Source organism: Ranitomeya variabilis, chromosome 2 (assembly GCF_051348905.1).
Source record: "Ranitomeya variabilis isolate aRanVar5 chromosome 2, aRanVar5.hap1, whole genome shotgun sequence".
Lineage (NCBI taxonomy): Eukaryota > Metazoa > Chordata > Amphibia > Anura > Dendrobatidae > Ranitomeya > Ranitomeya variabilis.
This window is the reverse complement of record NC_135233.1, coordinates 143609236-143636277: the sequence shown is the minus strand read 5'-3', so window position 1 is coordinate 143636277 and position 27042 is coordinate 143609236. Positions and strand designations below refer to the sequence as shown.

Here is a 27042-nt window from a genome sequence, read left to right as displayed (position 1 = left end):
ACGTCACCGCTGCGCTCTCACTGTACGGCGGCTCAGTCAGAGCAGGAAGCAGACGGCAAGGGACCTGGACACCGAAAGGCGAGTATGTAGTGTTTGTGTTTTTTTGGTAACCAGGGTAAACATCGGGTTACTAAGCGCGGCCCTGCGCTTAGTAACCCGATGTTTACACTGGTTACCCGGGTGCTGCAGGGGGACTTCGGCATCGTTGAAGACAGTTTCAACGATGCCGAACTCGTTCCCCTGATCGTTGGTCGCTGGGGAGAGCGGTCTGTGTGACAGCTCCCCAGCGACCACACAGCGACTTACCAACGATCACGGCCAGGTCATATCGCTGGTCGTGATCGTTGGTAAATCGCTAAGTGAGACGGGGCCTTTACTGTTGATGGTGGGGATGGTGTGGAGACAGCACATTCTCCCGCACCCACCAGGGGGGAGATGAAGCCCCCTCAGCACACAGACTGCAGATGGGCAATTACAGGGAATGAGCCCAAACACCACATCCTTGTGTCATTCCCACCGGGCATGGGTGGCTCTCATGAAAGAGGGTTTTGTCTGCCACCCAGCTGTAACTGGCAGCTATGCCCCCTAGTTCTGCATGGACCCTCGGCCTGTGCCCTATGGCAGTGCCACCATGTCACGCAGATGCCTCCGCATGCCGTACAATGCTGCAGCGTGGTGCTGGCCCGAGAATGCCACCTGCTCGGGGGCAGCCATGTGCAGCACACAGTGTACACAGGCCACGGAGGAGCAGAGCAGGCCTCAGCAATGCACATGCCTCCATTCTCAGGCACACCGTGCTGTGCCAGCTGCTGGGGCCCGGCGTCCTGCCACCTTCCCGGTCCCGGCCATGTCTGTGCGCCCTCCTACCCTACACAAAGGAGCCACGGGGGAACAATGGGACAATAATGGGCCACCTTCCCCCCGCCCGGCGTTCTGTACCTGCACTGGCCAGCAGCGCTGGTGAGTTACGGTATTTTCCAGTGGCGGCGGCCATCTTGCTGAGGCCGCGCGTGTGCAGATTCACTACTCTGCGTCCCAGGGCTTCAGGAAAATGGCCGCCGCGATCTCCATCTGCGCACGCGCGGCCTCCCGCGGCCATTTTCCTGAAGCCCTGGGACGCAGAGTAGTGAATCTGCGCACGCGCGGCCTCAGCAAGATGGCCGCCGCCACCGGAAAATACCGTAACTCACCAGCGCTGCTGCTCTCCATCAATACCGGGCCGCGGATTCACCTCAAATATGGATGGGACCTGCTCACGCCATACAGCTCACCGTGCCATATCATGCCCGCACCTCTGTCGCCGCTACAATGCCGGTAAGCCTGCGTTCCGCATATAAGACGCACCCCCCATTTTCCTCACAATTTTTTTGGGGAAAAAGTGCGTCTAATATGCCGAAAAATACGGTAATTGTAGTGATATAGTGTTCCTTTAATTTCAAGTGAATATTCAGTATAAGGACCCGTTGAACAAGTCGACCTCAGTCTTTAATACTCACTGATCACTTATACACAAGCCTAACAGCAATTGTTTAATGGACTGCTTAGACAAACCAACAGTATTTCTACGAGCTTAGAATGATTGTTAATATGATTGTCATGTGCGCAGATAATATCATAGATATCATCAGCACATCTTCTGTTTGCACAGGATGATGTGCTGCCAAAAGCTATAATGAACAATCCAATCACTTGACAAATAAGTGTTTTGATTTATTTATGCAAAGTGTATTGAAAAGACAGTCATCATTCAAAAGTGTTTGGAAAAAAGATCTGCTTTCTTTTACTTGAACAACCTTTTTAAGCAACAATTGAATAAATATTAACTAAAAAAACTAAACCATCTGAAAAAAAGGAGGAGGTTACAGTAACAAACAAACATAATATGAGGGATCTTGGACATTTGCTTTAAAGAGGACCTTTAACTAATTATTTTCATATTGAACTGGACACATGATGTAACAGTGCCGTAGAGCAGAATAAAACTTTTTTTTGTGCCACTCTGTTGTGGCAATATTATCAATCGAAGTATATGGCACCTAGAGAGTTAAATTTTGCTAAGTTCACATGGGTGTTATCAGAGGGTCTTCACTGGGGGCCTATATTTCTTCCCCTTTATATGATATTGCCCAATCATATGCTGACAGCAGCACACGGGAGAAAGAAGACACCCCACAATAACTCAGAACAGGCTACACTTGCGTGAAGTACTTGCCCCCAAGGAAACTGTGAAAATGCCCACTTGGACTTATTGAAAATTAAGATTCCAAATTCTTTGATTGCTAATATCTCCACAATGGAGGGACAAAATAAAAAAATCCATTGTATTCTGCTCTGCAGCCACTACTACATCACGTGTCCAGTTCAACATGAAACATTTGATGAAAGGTCATTTTTAAAGAGAACCTGTCAGCAGGATTTTGCTATGTAAACTACAGACATGGCCATTCTAGTGCTGTAATGCTGATTAAAATGATACCTGCAGTGAAGAAATCAATTTTGTGGTTCTTGTGTATTGAGTGTTTAAACTTTTGCTGTAATCATGTCTCTGTGCCTTGGGGTGGGACAATGGGGCCGGAACATGCGTGATCGTATCTAAAAGTCTATATTAAATCTCAATCTGCGCATGAGCCGCCTACCATACCCAAAACACCAGCGCAGGAGCACATAGAAGAGAACACTGCAGAAGGGGAGACCCTAAACATTGCGCTGGTCCTCTGGGCACGCCACCACCGATGCCATTTTGTGGGAGTCCTAATGTTTTTCGTAGAAAAAATAAAGTACTGCTCAAGAGCAATATTTAAAACAGGAGGCAAGTCACTGATGGAAGTAGACGTAGGGGCCAGAGCAACAAGAAAAGAACACTGCCCATAGTTAAACCCTGATGCACGAAGACATGATTCCAGCAAACAGTTAAACACTCATTACAAAACAACCACAAAATGAATTTCTTCACTGCAGGTATCATTTTAATCAGTATTACAGCACTAATATGGCACTGTCTGTAGTTTACATAGCAAAATCCTACCGAGAGGGTCTCTTTAAGCATCAGTTTACTTATTTCAAGGTCAGTGTTCTCGTATCTTTCTTTCTGTTTTTCAGTGCAATTTCTATCTTGACTGATTTGTTATTTTGTACCTAAACAGCTTACTCCCTTTCTGTGTCCTAAACTAGAAACAAATTATTTTCCAAGAAAACCAGATATCTGCAACAGGGGTGGACAAAGACAGTGGCGGGCCCTTGTGCAAGAACAGTAAATGGGCCTTTATGCAGTTTAATAACTCATCATAATGTACAGTTCCATTTGCTTTGGAGGTAGACATGAGCCCCCTTACCTCTTGAGTGCAAATGTGGCTGCATAAGTTGCATCAAAAGTATGTTGGCCCCAATGCACCAATAATGGAGGAAGAGTGATCAGTGATGTTTTAATTTTGCTACAATCTCTCACTACCAATCTTTGATGACCAGTTTCACATACAAACAAATAAATAAGGCAGCACTCTGTAGCGCCAAAGCTTGCAAACATGAAATATGACAATTGAATTGCATTACTGTATTAGAAACATGAAAAATTGAGAAAGTTTAGCGTTTTTGAAATCAATTTCACATACAAGACCCCAAGAATCTGAAGATAGCACAGTATCACCTATAGATGTCAGCATGGGTGAGGGGACATAGTATCATAGTACAGTATTTATAGGTGGCATAATCCCTCAGCGCAAATTCATGTGCATGTATGTGATTGTGGGGGTTCCCTTTTGTTGGGAAGGCCATCGCTTCACATGGTAGATGCTGGCTATATTAAATTTTTTACAGCTCAAATCGCTGCTGTTAACCATTTAAATGGAACATGTGGCGGTGTTTGTGTGCACCCCATGCGACTTGATCAAAGGGCTCAGATAGGTTAAAAATTCAAATAACCTTCTTTTTTCTCTATTAGGCCAGGTCCACATGTTCAGTAATTAAAAACATCAGCATGTGTAAGCCAAAATCAGGAGTGCAACTATCAGAGGAAAAGTATAAAGGTATGTGCACACGCTGCGGATTTTGCTGCTGATCCGCAGTGTTTCTGCAGCTGCGGATCCGCAGCAGTTTCCCATGAGTTTACAGTACAATGTAAACCTATGGGAAACAAAATCCGCAGTGCACATGCGGAAAAAAACGCACGGAAACGCCGCGGTTTATTTTCTGCAGCATGTCAATTCTTTTTGCGGATTTCGCTGCGGGTTTCCACCTGGGCCAATATAAATCTGCAGGTGAAAACCCGCAGAGGAAACCCGCAAAAGAAACCGCGATAAATCCGCAGTGAAAACCGCAGCGGTTTTTCACTGCGGATTTAGCAAATCCGCTGCGGAAAATTCCGCATTGGAATCCGCAGCGTGTGCACTTAGCCTAATAGAAACACTTGCTTCATTTCTGCATTTTTCACCCACTCCTGGTTTTGGCTTCCAAATACTGATGTAAAATACTGAACATGTGAATTTGGCCTTAAAAATAAAGTAAAAAATGACAAACCATATTTGGCATCTCCGTGTCCATGAAAGTGTGGTCTAACAATATATAATTAACCCAATCCATAAATGCTGTAGTAAGAAAAAAAATTAAAACAGCGCAATTGCAGATTTTGATCACTTTACCTCCCTAAAAAAAGTGATAAAATCTGCAAAATGACATATGCACCACAAATTAATATCAATAAAATTGTCAGCTCTCAACTCCAAAAACTGCAAGCCATCCCTCAGCTCGATAGAAAATGGCGACACATGGTAAAAGTGTTTTCATTTTTACGATTTTCAGAATTTTTTTTTAACTAGTTAAATGAAAAAAAAACTATGAGCAAGTTTGGTATCACCGTAATCATACTGAAATCATTCAGAGTCATTATTACCACAGCTGAATCCCATAAAAACAAAACCTTAAAAAACATGGCAGAATTGTATTTTGTTCACCGCACTTGGAATTTTTTTTTCTTGTTTTCCAGTACATTGTACAGTAAAATGAACGGTATAATTCAAAGCCACAACTCGATCTGCTCAAAACAAGCTCACATATGGGTGTATTGACAAAAAGAAAATACCAGTGGGCCATCCAACTTAAAAGGAACCCGACAGCCCATGTTTCGGACAGAATGTATCAGAGACCCGCTGTATGATTTCAGCCATATATGTTTGATTCTGAAACATTTCATAGTAAAAAAATACTTTAAAAGCTACCGGGACTGGAGCCGCATGGGTGACCAGTTGAAAAGCAGGTCCCTGACGGTTTCTCCCTCCTTCCCCCTGCCAATGACTGACAAGTCTGACTCAAGGTCATTTTGAGGGAAAAATCCGCTAGAGACCCTCTGATTGGATTAGTCTCCCAACGACTTTTAAAGTAAGTACTTCTCTGAAACTCTGCAGCGTCTAGAATCAAATATACCTGCATGGATTGGTCAGGTTCATTTTAATAATCTCAGGACCCGCTCCTCCTTCAGCGGTGCCATTGCAGTGATGTCCGCACCACTACCGCACCACTATTCCTGGTGAATGACATGACTTGTGTCATATGCCGAACGCAGCCAGTGAGCAGCCTCTCATCACTGGCAGCCTTATTTCACCAGAGCTGGAATGTTAATGCCCTGCAGCCAAAGAGTGGCCATTCTTATCAGGGCTCCCTGACAATCAATCTGAATGTATAGGAAATAGATTCAGAGAGGCAGGTGTGTAATATCTATGGTCAGTTGTAGGCCTTGTTCACATCTGCACTAGTTATTGCTGTATTCCTGTTCAGGAACACAAATATGAAATGAACTGTAGTTCAGTTACCTGCACATGATGGATACCAACAACACCTAAAACCTCATTGACTATAATGGGTCAGGATTTCATCTTGGTGGCCGCCATTTTATTAAGCAAAATACTTGTTTATATTGTGCTATGATGATAATTTGGTGCCATTTCAGTATAATCACAAATGCGGATGTGAACACAGCTTTATGCAGTTCTAACATGAAATGGATCTTGTAGCCTAAATTTAACAATGCTCATTCTTTCCAAAATCGGTGTCAGATCAATATAAACAGAATATTCATTGGAAAATTGTAGCACAGTCTGAGATGTTTTTCTCTGGTACCTAATCAAGGCAAGCACCATTTACAGTAAGGCCACGTTCATACTGTATGTTCGGTATTTGGTCAGTATTTTACCTCAGGATGTGTAAGGAAAACCGGTAGTGGAACCCTCAGAGGAAAAGTATAATAGAAACACAACACCACTTCTGCATTTTTCACCCATTCCTGGTTTTGGCTTACAAATACTGAGGTAAAAAACTCACCAATACTGATAGTGTGCACGTGGCCTAAAGCTAGCCATATATATGAGACTTTTTGGTAGATACAGATGGTGTTGGTGCTATTGGAGACTAATGGCTAAGGCTGGTGCTAAAGATAAGTCTGACCAAAATGATCTGAATCTGCCATAAAATGTATACATCTTATCTCTAAGTTTGTGGTTGAAGTGATTTAGGCTATGTGCACACATTGCGGAATCTGCCCGGCGTTTTACCTGCAGATTTATTGCGGACTCCTATTATGGAGCAGGTGTAAAACGCTGCGGAATCTGCACAAAGAATTGACATGCTGCGGAAAAAACACCGCTGCGTTTCTGCGCGTTTTTTTCCCCGCAGCATGTGCACTGCGGATTTTGTTTTCCATATGTTTACATGGTACTGTACAACACATGGAAAACTGCTGCAGATCCACAGCATCAAATCCGCTGCGGATCCGCAGCAAAATCCGCAACGTTTGCACATAGCCTTAAACTTGTGGTTGGAGATTTGATTGCAGTAATTTGTTGCCTGCGTGATATTTGTTCCCTAGAATCCCTCACAATAAAAGCTTTGTAATTATAGTGCCAGCTACTGGATTATGTCACAGAAACACAAGTTTTCCAATACATTTAAATTTAAAGGGATTGTCTAGAACTTTAAGGCTGTGTGGCCCATGATGAGTTTTTGGTGATTTTTTTTTTTCAACACTGCATATTTTCGCTGTGTCAACAACTCAACGTCTTACAGTTCCAGCAAAGTGAATGGGATTTATAGAAACTTCATACACACTGTGCTTCTTTGTAACTCCGCAAAAACTGACCTTCGGTGCGTGTTTCAAATTCACAACATGACAATTTCTTTCTGGTATGCTGAGTGTTATGGGCAGACTTTTCCCAAAGTCTTACATGAGATGCGGAAAATCCACAGGGAAAAGACAAACATGCGTTTTTAGTACGTTTTTGCTTCTGAAACACATAAAAAATGCAAATAATCCGCACATGATTGTTTCAATAAAGTTTTGCCAAGTACCAAGAAGTTTAAAAATTAAAGCAGTTTGGTTTAAAACATGACACAACAGCAAGACAAAAAAAAAAAAACTGTCAACAACGCCATAAAAATGCATACAAGATATGCAATGAAAAAAGGCAAGTAACCTAATTTACTTAATAAGTGCAAAAATTGTGCAGAAAATCTGAAGCCAAAAAAACTCACCAAGTGCTCAGTGTGGGAATGCAGGCTTTGGCCGGCGTCACACTGGCGTTTTAAACGGCCGAGTACAATGCGATAAAAAATCGCATTGCACTCGGACCAATGTTAAGCTATGGGGCAGCTCCCACCAGCCGACTTTTTGTCGGCCGTTTTCCTCGCTGTGCGAGAGAATTGGAGCACAGACGCATGACACTCAACTCCCGCTCTGCTGCGAGCAGGAGCTGAGTGTCATTAGCATATCGCATCCGATGCTCTCGCATCGGATGCAATATGCCAGTGAGACGCCGGCCTTATAGTGATGACCTATATGCCCCCCATACATATGGGGCATGACACCCGCCCCCTCGTTAATCAGCTGTTGCCTATGCCAGCAGTGGCCGGATGGTATCCACTGCACAGTTGCACAGCACAGTTCCTTCAGATGTATAATGGTCGAAGCAGGAACTGCACATCCGCTCTTATTAAAAAAAAATAGGGGTTTATGGGCAGTACAGCGTTGCGGCCACTATGCAGTTAACAAAGCATTGCTGTGATGCAGTCGTGCAGTGGAACATCTGTCCACCAGCTGGTACAGCCGATCAGCGGGAGTTTGGGTGTTGAACCCCCACTGATATTGACAACCTATGCTAAAGATAGGTCATTAGTATAAAAGTACTGTATAACTCCTTTAAGAACAGAATATACTAATGATGACATGTTGAACCTAAGTGCCCATAAGGCTAACGATGGCCAATCCCATTAGTGTAATGAGTATGAAGGCCTCCTGACTCTTCCTATGACAAGTGATGTAGGGGTAGATAAGGAACCTGCATGTCCAATTTGAGACTGCCAATCCTTTTGTTCTAGGCATGATAAGCCATGGCCAGAAGAGCCTGACAGCCACTCTCTAATAGAGTGCACCGGAGCTCTCAGAAGATCGAGCGCCCCTGTATATGGCGAGAAAGCTGCCATCTCACTGCTCTAGTTTACATGTGGGTCTTTAGTCACAATCTGCTTCTATTCAATTCACAAATATTTAATCCAGACCATTTCTTATAGCACTGTTGGAGAGAACTATAGCTGATGCTCAATACATTTTATTTAGATTTTTTTTCTGATGGCATCCAATATTACGGTAATAACAGAATAGGAGTTAAACTAGGCATTTAGTGCCACCTAGTGGGGCAGTTGCTATTTACAATTGCTTACTATTTCACAATGTATAGAAAATGGACATATAAAAAATTGGGAAAGGTGACTTAGGTAATTTGTGTGTTTAATTCATGGCACAAAATACAGACTCTTTTAAATTGAATATGCTGGAAAGTCTTTTTAACGGGTCTTCTGTGCAGCTTATACATCTCTGGCAAAAATTAAGAGACCACTGCAAAATTTTCAGTTTGTCTGATTTTTCTCTTTATAGATATATTTTTGAGTAATATGTAAATTGTTCTTTTATTCTGTAACTACTGACAACATGTCTCCGAAGTTCCAAGCAATACATTTTGTATTTATTTTCTGAAAATGAGAAATGGTCAAAATAACAAAAAAATGCATTGCTTGCAGACCTCAAATAATGCAAAAGAAAAAAAAAAAAAGAACAAGTTCATAATCATTTAGAAACAACAATGGTAATGTTTTAACTAAGGAAGAGTTCAGAAATCAATATTTTGTGGAATAACCATGATTTTTAATCACAGCTTTCATGCATCTTGGCACGCTTTCCACCAGTCTTTCACACTGCTTCTGGGTGACCTTACGCCACTCCTGGTACAAAAATTTAAGCAGTTCTTTGTTTGATGGCTTGTGACTATCCATCATCCTCTTGATTACATTCCAGAGGTTTTCAATGGGGTTCAGGTCTGGAGATTCGGCTGGCCCTGACAGGGATTTGATGTGGTAGTCCTTCATCCACATCTTGATTGACCTAACTGTGTGGCATGGTGCATTGTCTTGCTGGAAAAAACAATCCTCAGAGTTGGAGAACATTGCTTGAGCAGAAGGAATCAACTGTTTTTCCAGGATAACCTTGCATGCGGCTTATATATACGTCCTTCGCAAAGAACAACCTGTCCAATTCCAGCCTTGCTGAAGCATCCCCAGATCAACTCCAGGTCATCTAATAGTTAGATGGAGACCTGAAGAGGCGTACAAGCCAGTGTCTTGCCCCCACTGTGAACTTTGGTGGAGGATTGATTATGATCTGGGGATGCTTCAGCAAGGCTGGAATTGGGCAGGTTGATCTTTGTGAAGAACGTATGAATCAAGCTGCATACAAGGTTATCCTAGAAAAACAGTTGATTCCTTCTGCTTAGGCACTGTTCCCCAACTCTGAGGATTGGTTTTTCCAGCAGGACAATGCACCATGCCACACAGCTAGGTCAATCAAGATGTGGATGAAGGACCACCACATCAAATCCCTGTCATGGCCAGCCCAATCTCTAGACCTGAACCCCATTGAAAACCTCTGGAATGTAATCAAGAGGATGATGGATAGTCACAAGCCATCAAACAAAGAAGAACTGGTTACATTTTTGTACCAGGAGTGGCATAAGGTCACCCAAAAGCAGTGTGAAAGACTGGTGGAAAGCATGTCAAGACGCATGAAAGCTGTGATTAAAAATCATGGTTATTCCACAAAATATTGATTTCTGAACTCTTCCTGAGTTAAAACATTAGTATTGTTGTTTCTAAATGATTATGAACTTGTTTTTTGTTTTGCATTATTTGAGGTCTGCAAGCAATGCATTTTTTTGTTATTTTGACCATTTCTCATTTTCAGAAAATAAATACAAAATTTATTGCTTGGAACTTCAGAGACATGTTGTCAGTAGTTTATAGAATAAAAGAACAATTTACATTTTACTCAAAAATATACCTATAAAGAGAAAAATCAGACAAACTGAAAATTTTGCAGTGGTCTCTTAATTTTTGCCAGAGCTGTATATTATTAATACATAGTGTAACTTTTTCATTTAAATTGTCTCATAAATATTTTAATTTTCAAAATATTACTATATCATAAATGGGAAAACATTCATTGTATTTTATAAATGCCCCATCTATATTTTAAGCTGTATACATACTTTAGCATTTTTCTATGAAGCGGCTTGATCTAAATTGTCAATGACAATTTGTTCTTAAGATATCTGAAGGTATATAAATTTACGTGATTATGCTGGTTCCTAATCACCCAAAGTGATCAATTATTTTAATTTTTGTGACTTTCATTTTTTTTTGCTTCATAATTTATGGAAATAATTTCATGAGCAGAATAAGTGCTAATAAACCTCACGCAAATCACTTTGCAACAGATCTAACAAGTGTTTTTTTTTCTAATTGCAGTTGAGCAACAAGAGCCAGCAAGTGTGACACTAGACGAGGAACCTTCAGAAAACATGGGGGTTGTGCATAATGATACCACTCCAACTGAAGCTACAAAAGAAAATGGACACGATGAGACACCTGAAGCCACACCTACAACACCAGAGTCTGAGGAGAAAGTAAAAACTGCAGATCAATCTGACGGAAATCAAATGAATGAAGTTGGATTCAAGAAAGTATTTAAATTTGTGGGCTTCAAATTCACGGTGAAAAAGGACAAATCTGAAAAATCTGATCCTGTACAACTCCTAACTGTGAAGAAGGATGAAGTTGAAGTAAATGGCACAGACAGTCATGAGGAACATACTGATATTAGTGATGATGGAAGTAAAGAAAGTCAAAAGGAGACCAAAGATAGTGAGCAGCCTGCTGAAAATGCAGAAAAGCCAGAACAGGCTGGTGAAAGCCCAAAGGAAATACCGGAGGAAAATCAAAAGAAAGAGGTAGAATCCGAGGTAGAAAATAAATCTCCAGAGTCTCCTACAAATCCAGTTGTCACTGAAACATCTTCACCATTTAGGAGATTTTTTACACAAGGATGGGCTGGGCTAAGGAAAAGGACAAGTTTTAAGAAGTCCAAGGAAGAAGATCCACAGGAAGTTGAGAAACATATCAAAGCTGAAGAGCAGGAGAAAGTTGAAGCACCTGAAGTACCTGAAACTGTAAAAGAGGAGAATGTAACTGAAACACAACCAGCTGCCAACCTTTCTGTGACACATGATTTAAGTAAACCTTCAAGTGAAGAGTCCAAAGTATCTACTGATGAAAACATTCAAAATATGGCAGAAGAAAAGCCAAAAGAAGAACCTTCACCTATTAAAGAAATAGAAATCAAATTAGAGTGTGTAGAAGTAGTTGAGGAGGTTGCTCCTGTAACAGAAAATGCAGAGAAAACACCTGAAATGGTAACTTCAGTCTCAGAAGAAACTCCAGTGTCTGATGTAAAATTTGAAGTTGATATGTTGAAAGATAATGCTGAATCCCAGATAACTGATGGAATCGCTGTGGCTTCTAGCTCAACAGCTGCAGAAGGAATAAGTGAAGACTTGCAAGGAACAACAGATTCTGGAGATGTAGATAATGATCAGCCACAGTTGGCTTCAAGTACTGAATCTGGAGAGCAGGAAAAAAGTCAAGAAGCCATCACCACAGAGGCCGAACTGTTGTCTTCACAAGAAAAAGCCAAAATTCAAGGCAGTCCGTTAAAAAAACTTTTCAGCAGTTCTGGCCTAAGGAAACTGTCAGGGAAGAAAAGTAAAAGTAGAAAAGAAGATGATAGCAAAGTAGAAGTTGCAACAGAAGCAGTTTCATCTGAATCCCCAGAGGCTATAGAAATAGATGGTGGAGATAGCTCCCCGTCCTCTCCCGATGAATCAGCAAACACATCTCCCACAGAAAAACCATTAGATGACCCACAAGAGGCTGCAGAGGCAGAGGGAGAGGGAACTACTTCTGATGGTGAGAGAAAAAAGGATGGAATCACACCATGGGCTTCATTTAAAAAACTTGTCACACCAAAAAGACGCCCAAAGAGACCATCTGAAAGTGATAAAGAAGATGAGTTTGAAAAAGCAAAAACTTCAACTATGTCTTCTACTGAGAGTGCTGGTGTGGAAAATGTGGAAGAACCCAAAGAAATCAATGAAGAGCAAAAACTTGAAAAAAGCACAGAGGAAAGTAAGAAGAAGGTTGACAGTTCAGTGTCATGGGAAGCTTTAATATGTGTTGGTTCTTCTAAGAAAAGAGCAAGAAAGACCTCTGATTCAGATGAAGATGAAGGGATAAAATCTCCAGATGAAGCCAAGAAAACTGAAGAAGTTGTGCCAGCTAAAGATATTGATTCTGACAGCCCCATTACAAGTTCACAAGAACAAAACCAAGAGAGCACATCTCCAGACCAAGCTGGCAGTCCTACAGAAGCAGATGGAGTATCTACTTGGCAGTCTTTTAAAAGGCTTGTGACTCCTAGACGCAAGTCAAGAACAAGAGTAGAGGAAAAAAATGATGAATCTGCAGGAAACAATGCAGAACAATCAACCTCAGAGGGTGAAGCTGGAAAAGAAGAAACTTGGGTTTCATTTAAGAAACTTATTCCAGGGCGAAAAAAGAAAAAATCTGATGGCAAACAAGAACATGCAGCTACTACTGAAACTGGTCAGCCATTAAGTGAAGCTGCTGAAGATGATTCTGATGAACCTGCAGTAGTTCCTTTAGCAGAGTTTGATGCTGCAGAACAAGAAAAGCTTGATGCTCAAAAATCCTTGAAAGAAGCTCTACCAACTGTTTTAAGAGAACAAAAAAGATCTTTAGAAAGATCTAACGAAGAACTAATTCATGCCGTGACAGTTACAGTAATAGAGGGAGAAAGAGCAATCACCAATCTTGAAGAAAGGTCACCATCTTGGATTAGTGCAACTGTTTCTGAGACTATTGAGCATGCAAAGGAAATTGAAGAAGCTGCTGATATAATAAAAACCGAAGTAACTATTGAAGAAACAGTAGTGTTAAGGGATGTCTCTCAGGTTATGACTGAAATACCAAACACAATAATTAATGAGATGGAATTAACATCAGAAGCTTTAACCGCACTTGAAGAAGCAATAGAAAATTCATGTGCCGAAGAAACAACTGAAATGATATCTGCTGTTTCACAATTAGGTGGGTCAGTTGTTTCAACTGGAGAAGCTACGCCTGTGCCAGACGAAGATGCGAGCATCAAGACTTTAGAAGACCTAAAGAAGCATACTGAAAATGTACTAAATGAAGTTGCAGAAAAGGCAAAACTATCTCTTGATACCTTGCAAACATCTCAAGATATGACTGCTTTTCAAGCCCCGATGGATGCCCAGGAAATAATTTGTCAGTCAGCTCCTCTCTGTGTCGAGGAAGAAACAAATTTATCTCCTGTTTCCTTAGAAGAACAAGGTGATAAAAGTACAATAATATGTGTTGAAGCAACTGTTCATCAAATAGAAGTACAGAAAGATATAAATGCCCTCATTGACCCTTTGGATCAAGCTGTTAACATTTGTGTTGGTCCCTTAATTTCAAACGATGAACAGTCTGATCAATCTACTGATGCCTTTCTCTCTTCATCTGAAGATCAGGTAAAAGAAACTTCAGCATATAATAAAACTGAGGATGTTACTTTTCTAAAGACAGAGGAGAAATGTGAAGATGCTTCTGATTCACTGGTCATTGAAACTATTGCTCAAGAAAGTGCCACTGCATTGGATGCTGCGTGTGCTAAAGATGACTCACTTTCTATAGAAGATGTAACTGTATCAAGTGATGTACAGGTTGAAGATGTTATACCTGTATCAAGTAAGCTGAAGTTAGAGGTTGCACCTCTATCTTGTGAAGTGCAGACTGAAGAAGTTGCATTTACATTAACTGAAGTACAGTCTGAAGAAATTGCACCTTTATCAAGTGAAATACAGCCCAAAGAATTTGTACCTGTAATAACTGAAATGCAGCCTCAAGAAGTTGTACCTGTAGTAAGGGAAGAGCAGCCTCAAGAAGATGTACCTGTAGTAAGTGAAGAGCAGCCTCAAGAAATTGTACCTGTAGTAAGTGAAAAGCAGCCTGAAGAAGTTGTACCTGCAGTAAGTGAAAAGCAACCTCAAGAAGTTGTACCAGTAGTAAGTGAAGAGCAGCCTCAAGAAGCTGTACCTGTAGTTAGTGAAGTGCAGAATGAAGAAGTTGTACCTGTAGCAAGCAAAGTGCAGAATGAAGAAGTTGTACCTGTAGCAAGCAAAGTGCAGCTTGAACAAGCTGATCCTTTAGCAAGTGAACCACAGTCTGATAAAGCTATATCAGTATCAAACAAACTACAATCTGTGCAAATTGCTTATGTATCAAGTGAATTGCAGCCTGAAGAACTTGTACCTGTATCAAGTGAACTTCCCACAGAAGAACTTGTACTTTGTTCAAGCAAAATACAGACTGAAGAAGTTGTACCTGTGTCAAGAGAGCTACAGGCTGAAGTAATTGTTTCCTTAGCAAGTGAACTACAGTCTAAAGAAATCATACTTATATCAAGCGAAATGCAGCCTGAAGAAGCACTACCTGTATCAAGTGAACTGAAATTTGATGAAATTGTACCTGTATCAAATCACCTGCAATCTGAGGAAGTTATTCTTGCACCAATCGAATTGGAGCCTGAAGAAGTAGTACTTAGCGTCGTGCAATCTGAAGAAACTGTTATTGTACCAAACAAAGTGCAATCTGAGGAAGTTATACCCGAAAGTAATGTGCAGTTTGAAGAAGTTGTATCTGTGTCAAATGAACTGCAACCAGAAAAAACTGTGCCTCTGTCAAATGAAGTGGGGGCTGAAGATGTACTATCTACATCAATTGAGGTACAACCTGAAGAAATTGCATCTGTGTCAAAAGAGGTGAAACCAGAAGAAAGTGTCTCAGTGACAAATGAGGTCCTGGCTGAAGTGGAAGTGAGTGCTTCAAATAAACTGAAATCTGAATTTGGCTCTGTGTCAACTGAGCTAAACAATGTACAAGTACAGAATATTGAAGAACGTATACCTGTGTGCCATGATATTGTTGATGAAAGTGATGTTACATCAGCATCAGAGGAAGTGAAAGCTGAAGAAGGAATTTGTGTTGCAGAAATGGACAAAGAATTTTCCCCTGCTGTGTCAGTTGACGTGCAGTCTGAAGAAGGTTTGGGTGTGGAAATTGAGGAACCGGTAGAAGAAAATGTTTCTTTATCAGATACTATAAAAGCAGAGGTGCAGGCTGAAGATAGTGTTACTGTGTCAGATGAGTTACCTGTTGAAGTATGTGCATTTGCATTTGCTGAAGCAAAGGTTGAAGAATGTACCCCTGAATCTGCTGAGGTGGAGGCTGAAGAAAGTGATGTTGTGTTGGATGAAATACAAGTTGAAGCATATGCATTTGTGTTACCTGAAGCAAAGATTGAGGAAAGTACCTCTGAATCAATTAAAGTTCAGGATGAGGACAGTGCCCAAGTTTTGTCTAATGTACAAGTTGCAGAAAGTTCCCTAGGGCCAGCTAATGTTCAGGCTGAAGGAATTGTGCAAAAGTTGGAAGAGCTCCAACCAGCAGAAATTTCTCCTGTGCTTCCAGTTACCAAAATTGTGCAAGTTGATGAATGTATCTCTTTGTTAGATGACAAGCAGAGTGAAATGGCTAGCCATGTAGCTACCAAAGTGCAGGCTGATCAAACAGCTCCTGCAGCCATTGAACAAATAAATGATGTAAAATCTCAAATCTCTGAGGTACAATCTGATATTACTCCTTCACTCTTGATACAGGATGATGCAAAAGCAAGTACTGCTGTTACCGAGGAACAAAAGAAACATACTCAAGAAGAAATTGTGGAAATTAAAGAGGAAGTTGTCACTACAGATATTCCAGAGTTGGAAAGTTCAGAGGCTATCAAAACGTCTGAACCAGTTACTGCAGCTGCTGTGGAAGAACAGGTCTTAACAGAGACTGTAAAAATCATTGACATACCCAAAGATAGAGTAAAGCCTTCAGAAGTAGCTGATGATGACAAAAGATTTGAAGAAAGTGAAACATTGTCCAGAGGATTGCAGGTCGTAGCAGAGTCTGTCTCTCAGAAAGCTGCAGCTATTGTGGATGCTGCAATCGAAGCAGCTACAAACTGTTTTGTTGTTGATGCTACCGGCCAAGGTGACACATTTGAAGAAATGACTGTATCTGAAAAAGTAACTGAAGAAAATGACATCCAAATGATCACCATTGAATCGTGCAGTACAACTATTGTACATAACATCGTTGAACCGACAGTGGAAACAGTAGTAACTAACAGTGTTCAAGAACAGAATCTAGAAAATGAACTTAACTCACAACTTCTACAAACTGTACCTGTGCATGAGCCCATCAAACTATGTCCACAGCTGGAAGAAAGTGAACAAGGAAAGGCAGAAGGAGAGCACAAACCAGGGAAAGAAATTGAATCGGTTGTTTCACTTGATGCTCAAGAGACAAATGAAATATCCACTCAGACCTCAGACGCTCAGGAAAAGGCACCGACTGTTGAATCCTGAAACCTCATGTAAGTTACTGAAGTCAGTAAGTGTAATTTCCAAGTATTTATGTTTTATCTATAACTAAAGTGTTCATTTTAGTTTTTATAGGTTTAGTAATAAAATTAGCGCTATGTATTGCTTTATATTTTTAGGGAATGTGTCAGCAGGATTTCACAATCCAAACTATTTATATGTGCATTAAACACCAAAGCACATCCCAAAAAGAGTCACACAAAATTTAAAGGACCATAACTCAAAAGTTATATTTAAACCATAACCAGGGACATAAAGAAAAGCACAAGCAGCAAGAGTATATTGAACCAAATAAATCTTTATTAAAATTAATTATTAAAACATATGACATAAAACAAAGTGCTGCCGTTAGATTGCAGGGACGCCATTATACAATGTGCTGTATAGCCTCAAAGTGACTAAAACAGTATAGGAATCTTCAAGTACAACCTTACAATGTATATTTATTTATTTTATTTATTTTACTCACTTATATAGCACCATTAATTCCACAGCGCTTTACATACACTATTGGCACTGTCCCCATTGGGGCTCACAATCCAGATTCCCTATCAGTAAGTCTTTAGAGTGTGAGATGAAACCGGAGAACCCAGAGGAAACCCATGCAAACACATGGAGAACATATAAACCCCTTGCAGATGTTGTCCAAGGTGGAATTTGAACGTTGAACCCTGGACTCCAGCGCTGCTAGTCTGCAATGCTATCCACTGAGCACTTATATGAATGATCACTGGTTATGCAAGGTCCAGCTCGCCCCAAACACGTGTTTCTCCCTTTCTTCATCAGGGGGCGTAGCATGGTTTTATTTCATATGTTTTAATAATGAATTTGAATATTTATTTGGTTCAATATACTGTTAGTGTTTAAGCTTTTCACTATGCCATTGATTATGGTTTTATTTATATGTGCATGCAGCTTTTTCAAAGACATGTCCAGTTATACCTTTACATGGCTCTGTATACCTCGGAAGATCCCTTTTAACACTGTAGTCTCTGTAAGTCTGTAGTGGTTCAGCAAGCTGAGTCTGATGGGCACTGATACATTCAAGTGCCTTTATCTGCCTGTCTGAGTTTGTGCCAAACTATGTGTGTGTGCACGCTCCCACGATAATGCTCACGGTGGGCCTGAGCTAAGGACTTACCCACCTGTGTTTGGTCGCTGTGTTGTTGCAGAGATGAGCCCACCTGGACAATGGCTGTTTGACTAATGGATGAAGAGTTCCTAACCGAGGCGTGGTACCACCGCTAACTTGCTGGAGGGCCCTCTGGGTCTGTCACGAATGTCGGATCCTGTGGCTTTTGGGTCCGCAGACGGTACTTGATGGTGACGTCACACATCCATCTCCTTTCAGCTCTCACCTTGTTCTCCTAAGATAGCCACCGAATCAACCCCTTCCTGTCTGGCACTTCCTCACAATTGCCTGCACTTCTCCCTGGCCTGTGGCTCTATCTGGTTCGGCCTACATTGCAGTTCACACCAGCAGAACAGCGTTTATTTAATATAACACAAGTCTTTGCCAACAGAATAACAGTTTCTATTTCTCCTCCCAGAACTGGTTAACTCCCAAAAAGGGGTTCAAAAGCTAGACACTTCCAATAATGTATGAACACGTACAATTCCTAGCAACTCCGATTAATTCCGCAGGAAAAAAGAGATTCTAGCCTTAAATAAACAATTTATTAAATACATATAATAAGGCAAGCAAAATATATAGCGAGGTGGGAGAAAACTTCCAATAGGGAGAAGTGCAAAAGTAAAGCCGAGTTGCCTGAGGACTGCATATGTATCACCCAAAGGGACAACAACAATCAGAACAAACTACCACAGAGGATAAGTGAGTGAATCAATGCAGTCAGTAATAATGCATATCAGGGCTGGGAACACTACCACTGGTTGTAGTACAGTAAAGTGCTTAGGGCCTTTGTTGTAAAACAGTTTATCACACTTATCATTGCATCAACAGTCATGACAAACAGATAGTAGATAGTACCATTAGCCTAACATATGTATAAGTCCTGAGCATGAATATTGATAACGAGAGAAAAGAGATTAGCTATGAAGTGTCTAGTGCATAACTCATGAAAGCAATATTTGCCAAACTCAGGTACAAATGCATAAGTGGTGGAAAGATTAGAAAAGTACCCTAAATGATTATTATCAGCGGACCATCAAGCAGCCAGAAGGACAGCGGCATGTCACCAACCCCTATGCATTTTCACCTCACGCTTCTTCCTGTGGCTGGTGATTAGTGCTGCATGCAACAATATTGTCAATTGTACATTACTAATAAAATAGAACAGCAGCTGCAGATTACATACAAATGGTTAATGGTAGTTGACGGTCAGCGGGATATTCCCCATCACCTCACAAATTTAAACACTGATTTCTCAGTAACTTAGAAACAGACTTGTCATGTAAAGGTATTACTGGACTTGTCCTTGAAAAAGATATATGCGCATATATAGTGGGGGAAAGAAGTATTTGATCCCTTGCTGATTTTGTAAGTTTGCCCACTGACAAAGACATGAACAGACTTTAATTTTAAGGGTAGGGTAATTTTAACATTGAGAGGTAGAATATCAAAAATAAAATCCAGAAAATCACATTGTATTAATTATATAAATGTATTTGCATTTTCCAGTGAGAAATAAGTATTTGATCAATCATCAACCATTAGGAGTTCTGGCTCCTACAGACCAGTTAGATGCACCCAATCAACTTGTTACCTGCATAAAATACAGCTGTCTTACATAGTCACCTTTATAAAGACTCCTGTTCACAGACTCAATCAATCAGTCAGATTCTAACCTCTACAACATGGGCAAGACCAAAAAGCTTTATAAGGATGTCAGGGACAAGACCTGCACAATGCTGGAATGGGCTACAAAACCATAAGTAAGATGCTGGGTGAGAAGGAGACGTCTGTAGGTGCAATAGTAAGAAAATGGAAGAAATACAAAATGACTGTCAATCGACATCGATCTGGGGCACCATGCAAAATCTCACCTCGTGGGATATCCTTGATAATGAGGAACGGGAGAGATCAGCCTAAAAGTACACAGAGGGAACTTGTTAAAGATCTCAAGGCAGCTGGGACCACAGTCACCAAGAAAACCATTGGTAACACATTACACCGTAAAAGTTTAAAATCCCGCAGTGCCCGCAATGTCCCCCCTGCTTAAGAAGGCACATGTGCAGACCCATCTGAAGTTTGCCAGAGAACACCTGGATGATTCTGTGAGTGTTTAAGAGAGAAGGTGCTGTGGTCAGATGAGACAAAAATTGAGGTCTTTGGCATTAACTCAACTCGCCGTGTTTGGAGGATAGAGAAATGCTGCCTATGACCCAAAGAACACAGTCCCCACTGTCAAGCATGGAGGTGGAAACATTATGTTTTGGGGTGATACTCTGCTAAGGGCACAAGACTACTTCACCGCATTAATGGGAGAATGGATGTAGCCATGTACTGTATAATCCTGAGTGACAACCTCCTCTCCACCAGGACATTAAAAATGGGTCATGGCTGGGTCTTCCAGCAAGACAATTACCCAAATCTTACAGCCAAGGCAACAAAGGAGTGGCTCAAAAAGAAGCACAGTAAGGTCATGGAGTGGCCTAGCCAGTCTCAAGACTTTAATCCCATAGAAAACTTATGGATGGAGTTGAAGATCTGAGTTGCCAAGTGACAGCTTCACAATCTTCATGATTTAGAGATGATCTGCAAAGAGGAGTAGATCCAAATTCCTACTGACATGTCTGCAAACCTCATCACCAATTACAAAAACATCTGACTGCTGTGCTTTCCAACAAGGGTTTTGCCATCAAGTATTAAGTCTTGTTTGCCAGAGTGATCAAATACTTATTTCTCACTGCAAAATGCAAATAAATTTGTACAATGTGATTTTTGTTTGGGGATTTTATTTTTGACATTCTATCTTTCAATATTAAAATTAACCTACCCTTAAAATTATAGACTGTTCATGTCTGTCAACGGGCAAACTTACAAAATCAGCAAGGGATCAAATACTTATTTCCACCACTGTAAATAGTTAGGAGTGTGAAATCATGCTGATCGATTCCCTTTCAAGTGAAGGTCCAAGCTGAAATGTGTTCTGACATCATTAAATGTTCTCGTCCTTTGTGAAAAGGCCATTTACATTTTGTAATTCCCAGTGAGTTCTACATGGCCTATAAGTCTCCTCATGCTAGGTTTGAGGTCTCTTTAAAGGGTTTTTCCATGACCTTTGTATTGATGACTTATATTTAGGATAGGTCATCAATATAAGATCTCTGGGTTCTGACACCTGGCACCCTTATTGATTCTCACCTATCAGCTGTTATCACCTCTGGTAGCAGCTGGATGTTAACAGTATGCTGAGCTGAACTCCATACACTCAATACATTGAAAAGAGTTGTAGCTGATCTGTAAGACCCCTTAGTGGTTACTAAATAGTGTAAGGATCTGCTGTTTTCCACACTATGCACTATTTTCATCCAGCTGCCACTTAGGTGATAACAGCTAATAGGAAGGGGGTGGCTCAGCCAAGCACTCTTTGTTCTCTGCCAGACATCACAGATCTTGCCCTCCCCCAACATCATTTGTCAGGGACAATGGTAGGGTCCCATACAGGTTGGACTGTTTGCTGATTCCACCAATATTGTCAGGTTTAGCTGACGTAAGTCCAATGTATATGTGAGCCATAAACCTCTGTAAATTTTTAAAACAAATGAATCGTAGAACTTTGTTATTTCTTTTAAAATTTCTAGGTTATGTCACTCTGTACAGGGTCCATCTAGCATCTATTTCTTATAGGTGATTTACAGTTAACACTAATCAAATTTATTGATGATGACGTGTCCTGTTTATGCAAATGTAGCATCTACATTTATTTTGCAATTATAAGGGATGTGTACATCGTCTGGCACAGGGTGAATCAAGGAAAAGAGTCAGCATTAGTCAGGCATAGAAAGAAAAGTTTTAGCAATTGCTTGGATGTAAACTGCCCCCACACATGCCAGAAAATTTACATATTAGAACAAAGTGGATTTTCTCAACATTCCTAAATCAATCTGCAGCCACACAGGTATCCCTTTCTTCGCACTGTCAATGGTTTACTGGGTAAAAATCATTTTACTAATTCCTCTTAAAGGTGTTGTTCACTACCTGGACATCCTCTTTTTATACAGTCATGGTCGAAAGTGTTGGCAACCTTGAAATTGTTCTACAAAATTATTTCTTCCAGAAAATTATTACAATTGTACATGTTTTATTATACATGTTTGTTCCCTTTGTGTGTATTGAAACACAAAAAAGGCAATTGGACAAAACACACAAAACCTCAAAAATGAGCAGGACAAAATTGTTGGCACCTTTCCAAAATTGTGGGTAAGCTATTTTTCTTCCCCTGATGAACCCTGGTTTACTATCCTGGGGGAAACGTGTCCCAATCGGATGAGTACATCCTTATTATTTGACCACTGTCAATTCATGGAATGATTTATTCTCTGCACCAGTATTATTATAGAGCTAAGAGGTGTATGTAGTATTGGAACAGAATTATGCCATTCTGAGCCTATAGACTTGCTATTGCCTTTACTCATCTATCTTTGTCTGTGTGTTATCAGATAGGAGGTCAATTTAAGAAAGTATACTACTTACCCAGCAATAGCCACTGAAACTTTGAGATTTATCTCTGTCTATGGCATTGTTCACAGTTGCACCTTTAATGTGTGAGATATTAGGGTCTGAAAATTATTAACCCTGAAACAAGTTGGAATTAACCAAGAATAAATACTGTTGCAGTTCTTGGCTAAGCACTTTTAGCACAATAGCACTTTAGGTAATATTTGGTGTTGTGGTGGTGTTTTTTTGTTAGTTCCCCTTTAGGGTCTTAAAGGAGAGCAGTAGTCGAGTGGGGGCGGCATGTCGAACTTACGGTGCCAACCTCCGTGGTAAGGTAGGGCGAGTAAGGGAAAGATCACCCCCTCACCATACAGTATGTATCTCTATCCTTTTTAGTATTGTTAAGACTAGTATTGATAAGATTATTTACTGTTAAGATTGTTACTGTCTCCTGACCCTACATAGAGGGTAATTTTACCTAAGAATATTAAAGGTTATTTTTAGGGGTATTTTATGATTTTGGTTTATACCTGATTTATACTCCAGTATTAATTAGTTTTGGTAAAAATAAAGTAGTAGGTGTTTTCAATATGAAAATCCCACCTGAAACCAGATAAAAAGGGGAGAAGCTGACTCAATCTTTGCATTATGTGTCTGTGTGTGCCACACTAAGCATGGAGAACAGAAAGAGAAGATAACTGTCTGAAGACTCATTAACCAAAGTTGTTGACAGATATCAACACTCTCAAGGTTACAAGTCCATCTCCAAAGATATTGATGTTACTTTGTCCATGTTGCGCAACATAACAAAGAAGTTTACAACTTATGCCACTATAGCTAATCTATAGCTAATCTGGACGTGGATGGCACAGAACAATTGATGAAAGGTTGCAAAGCAGAGTAGTTCAGAAGGTGGATAAGCAGCCCCAATCAAGTTTGAAAGAAATTCAAGTTACCCTGCAGGCTCAGGGTGCACCAGTGTCTGGGCAAACTATCCATCCATTAGAATGAACGTTGGAATGAAATTAAGTGCTATGGCAGGACACCCAGTAGGACCCACTGCTGACACGCAGACACAAAAAAAATGCTAGACTGCAGTTTGCCAAAATGTATGCGAGTATGCCAAAATCCTTATGGGAATTTGTCTACTGTTGTTCTACTGTTTATCGAAAATGGAATGAGGCCTACAAAGAAAAGAACACAGTACCTACAGTCAAATATGGTTGAGGTTCAAAGATGTTTGGGGGTTGTTTTGCTGCTCTTGTCTGTGTGCAAGGCATCATGAAATCTGTGTGGGTCCCAGTGTAGTGCCCAGTGTCAAAAAGCTTGATTTATGTCCTAGGTCATTGGTCTTCCAGTGGATAATGACCACCAAACATACTTCAAGAAGCATCCAAATATGGATGGAAACAAAATGCTGGAGAGCTCTCAAGTGGCCAGCAATGAGTCCAGACCTAAATCGCATTTAACACTTATGGAGAGATCTTAAAATTGCTTTTGGGAGAAGGCACCCTTCAAAGAGACATGGAGCAATTTTCAAAAGAAGAGTGGTCAAATATTCAAGTTGAGAGGTGTAAGACACTTGTTGATGATTATAGGAAGCAACTGATTGCAGTTATTTATTCTAAAGGATGTGCAACCAAATATTACATTGAGGGTGTAAACAATGTTCTCCAGCCTATTTTTGGAGTTTTGTATGAAATTATGTCCATTTTGCTGTTTTTTTTGCAATGACTGTATGACGGAATTCCTCTGTAAAATTGAAAAAAAAGCAAGAAAGAAAACCATACTATAGATTAACTTACTGCACCGTTCCAGCTATGTGAACGCCAGGTTTACCAGGGTTTGCATGATTTTCTTATGCCAAATGAGCCCTGCAGCCAATCAGTTACTGCTCCAGGTGGGCTGCTGGGCTTATGGTGCATAATAATTCCATGTGAATCCCCGGTAGATCCGGTGGTGACATCATTGGAACTGGTCTGTTGTGGTGGGTAAGTATGTTTTTTTTTATTTTACAAGGGGGACTACTTAATTTAATAAGGGGTTATCCAGGTAGTGGTTTCATTTAGTACTTGGAAGTAGACTTTAGTGAATCGATTCTTGAGACTCCAGTTCATTGGCCAGGTCAGAAGTCTCTGGCTGTTGGAAAGGAGCTCTGGGGATCGTTTACCTTCTGGGATCCCTGGTGCTGCTTTTGGTTAGACAGGCTGGCACAATGTCATATGTGCATCATGATGGCGTCACACCAGCTTGGCTAATCAAAGGCACTGCGGGGATCCCAGGAGGCAATAGATTAACAGAATTCCCATCCAGCAGCCAGAGACAATTGACCTGGCCAAAGTACTGGAGTCCCAAGAAGAAATCCACCAAACTCTACTTGGAAGACTTCTATTGTTCCTATTATAGTATTAAAAAAATGTCAGGACATCAATTTTGTCATGTTCTGGTCTTCTAAACCAAACTCTGACAACTTACAGAAGTTATGCAGAGTGCCATGCTAATTATTAGAAAATGGACATTAAGTGCAGAATGTTTTTATTTTTTTCCAATAATACTGTTCACTTTTAACAACCTTGCTTCCTTTCTTTTTACCAGTTTACAGATGTTCAAGAAGAAAAACTGAAGAAACGAGAATGTGAAAGCTGCTGAAGCTACAAACGAGGTGGAAGCTGCAATGTGAAGAAAGCTGACAAGTCTAAATTATGAATTCTAAAGATGGAGCACACATGCCTTCATTGTTAAGAATGAACTATATGACAATCCTGAGGTCTCATCGGGAGCATTACCCAAATTTGTCCCTTGCGCTCTTAAATATTTAATGATCTTTCCAAGGCTTTTCTGTGTTCTTGTTTAGAGGTTAAATACTAGGAGGCAGAATCCTAGGGAGTTCTATTCCAAGTTGCCTTTTAAAGGTACCTGGCACCAAAGTCTTGCGTCTGGATTAAGGCTGTATGTTTGAAATATCTTAAAGTTTATTGCCAGAGTTACGGTATGTTTCTTGAAAGCTGTTTGAAATTGGAAGGGGACAACTTGTGTATTTATGTGTATATCTTCATCCTGTTTTTCATTTTAATTACTGTATATTTCTTTTTTTCAAGTATATATGTATCAAAGGAGAAGTAAACAACAAACTAGCCTAGCATATAATGCCTTACAATTGATGCTACCTGCATGGGATCAACACATAATATTTTAGCAGCTTTTCCTTAAAATGCGACTTGTCTAACCAAAAGCTAGAATTGGCGATGCAACAGAACTTTAGATATGTTTGCTATTTTGTCATCTTCTAAAGAAAATCTCGGTTTAAAAGTAAAGCTGTAGAAGCTGTTTACAGTGACATTTAAATTATTACCCAAAGTTATTATAAATGATACATACCTATATTAAGTGCACTATAAACTTTATTAAGACACAGTTTTATTTTTTTGTTATTTTTTTTTTACTTTTGCTTTTAAATTTCTCACATATATGATCTGTGTAACCGCATTTTGCACCTGAATTATTCACTGGGGACAAAAGTGACTCACTCGAGAATAAAAGGTCTTAGAATATTCAATATTTCTGGAGTCCACAATTCTTGTAAAAATCCCCATCCATGTTTGATCTGCAAATTTTTTAATTGGCTTGTTTTTTATGTGTCTTTCATTATGCTTCTGTAAATTTTGCTAAACTGTGATTTTTAAACAATATAAGTTTAAATAAAATTCTTGCTTTTACTACTGTTCTTGTCTTATGCATCAATATGGAAAACTTGTTATCCTTACATCATGAATACCAACACAAAAGACTGAGCAAACAAAAAGGAAAATATTTGAGAGACACACTCCGAAACTAATCTGCCAACCTACATATGAAAACAAGTGCACACAAAGGTTTCATAAAAGCTAAGAATTTATTAAATATACTTAAGAAAGATTTAAATACAAAAGACATACATATACCAAAACAGAATGTTCCTAGAAGTGGCACCAGTAACATGTGCAGCGCCCCAGGGTCCTGGTCGTCGCAGTGGTATTGCTTTATTGGGAGAGTGATGCTACGTTTGGAGGCAAAGAAGGATAATTGCATCTAGGTATCACAAACATGCAACACATTTCACACTCCAGGCCACCAGGGGGAGCTTCTGCTCCTATTTATTAGGTCACTCCCCATATATATATAACAGGTAGTCTGTAGGCAAAGTCAGTTCAGTTCCTGGCAGAGCTCCAGACAGGAGTTCTGTCAGTTCCAGACCAGAGTCTGAGGAGGATGGAAGGTTAAACAAACCAAGAGAAGAAACAAGGATCCCTAAAATTTAACTTTTCTTAAGACAGTTAAAAAGACTCTATTTATCAAGATAATTAAAAAAGTAAGAAGGCATTCAATGTACCTACACCACCCTATATCATACTCAGATGAGTCCTGCCTGACAGTGGAGGTAGGCACCCTATTTTACTGCGGTAGGTGCCCCCACTCCTCGACGGCTCACCCTCTTAT

At 40.3% G+C, this 27042-nt stretch overlaps 1 protein-coding gene across 2 annotated transcripts in view; it reads left to right on the top strand.

Annotated features, from left to right (window-relative positions):
• The window catches only part of AKAP12 (A-kinase anchoring protein 12), a 226705-nt gene extending 200423 nt beyond the window's left edge, over positions 1-26282 (top strand). For both annotated transcript variants that reach the window (XM_077283049.1, XM_077283051.1), the window contains 2 exons: positions 10837-16936; positions 25162-26282. In XM_077283049.1, the coding sequence (XP_077139164.1) occupies positions 10837-16928 (6092 nt within the window). In that variant the 3' untranslated portion in view covers positions 16929-16936; positions 25162-26282. The remainder of the gene's footprint in view (positions 1-10836; positions 16937-25161) is intronic.
• The last annotated feature ends 760 nt before the right edge of the window (positions 26283-27042 follow it).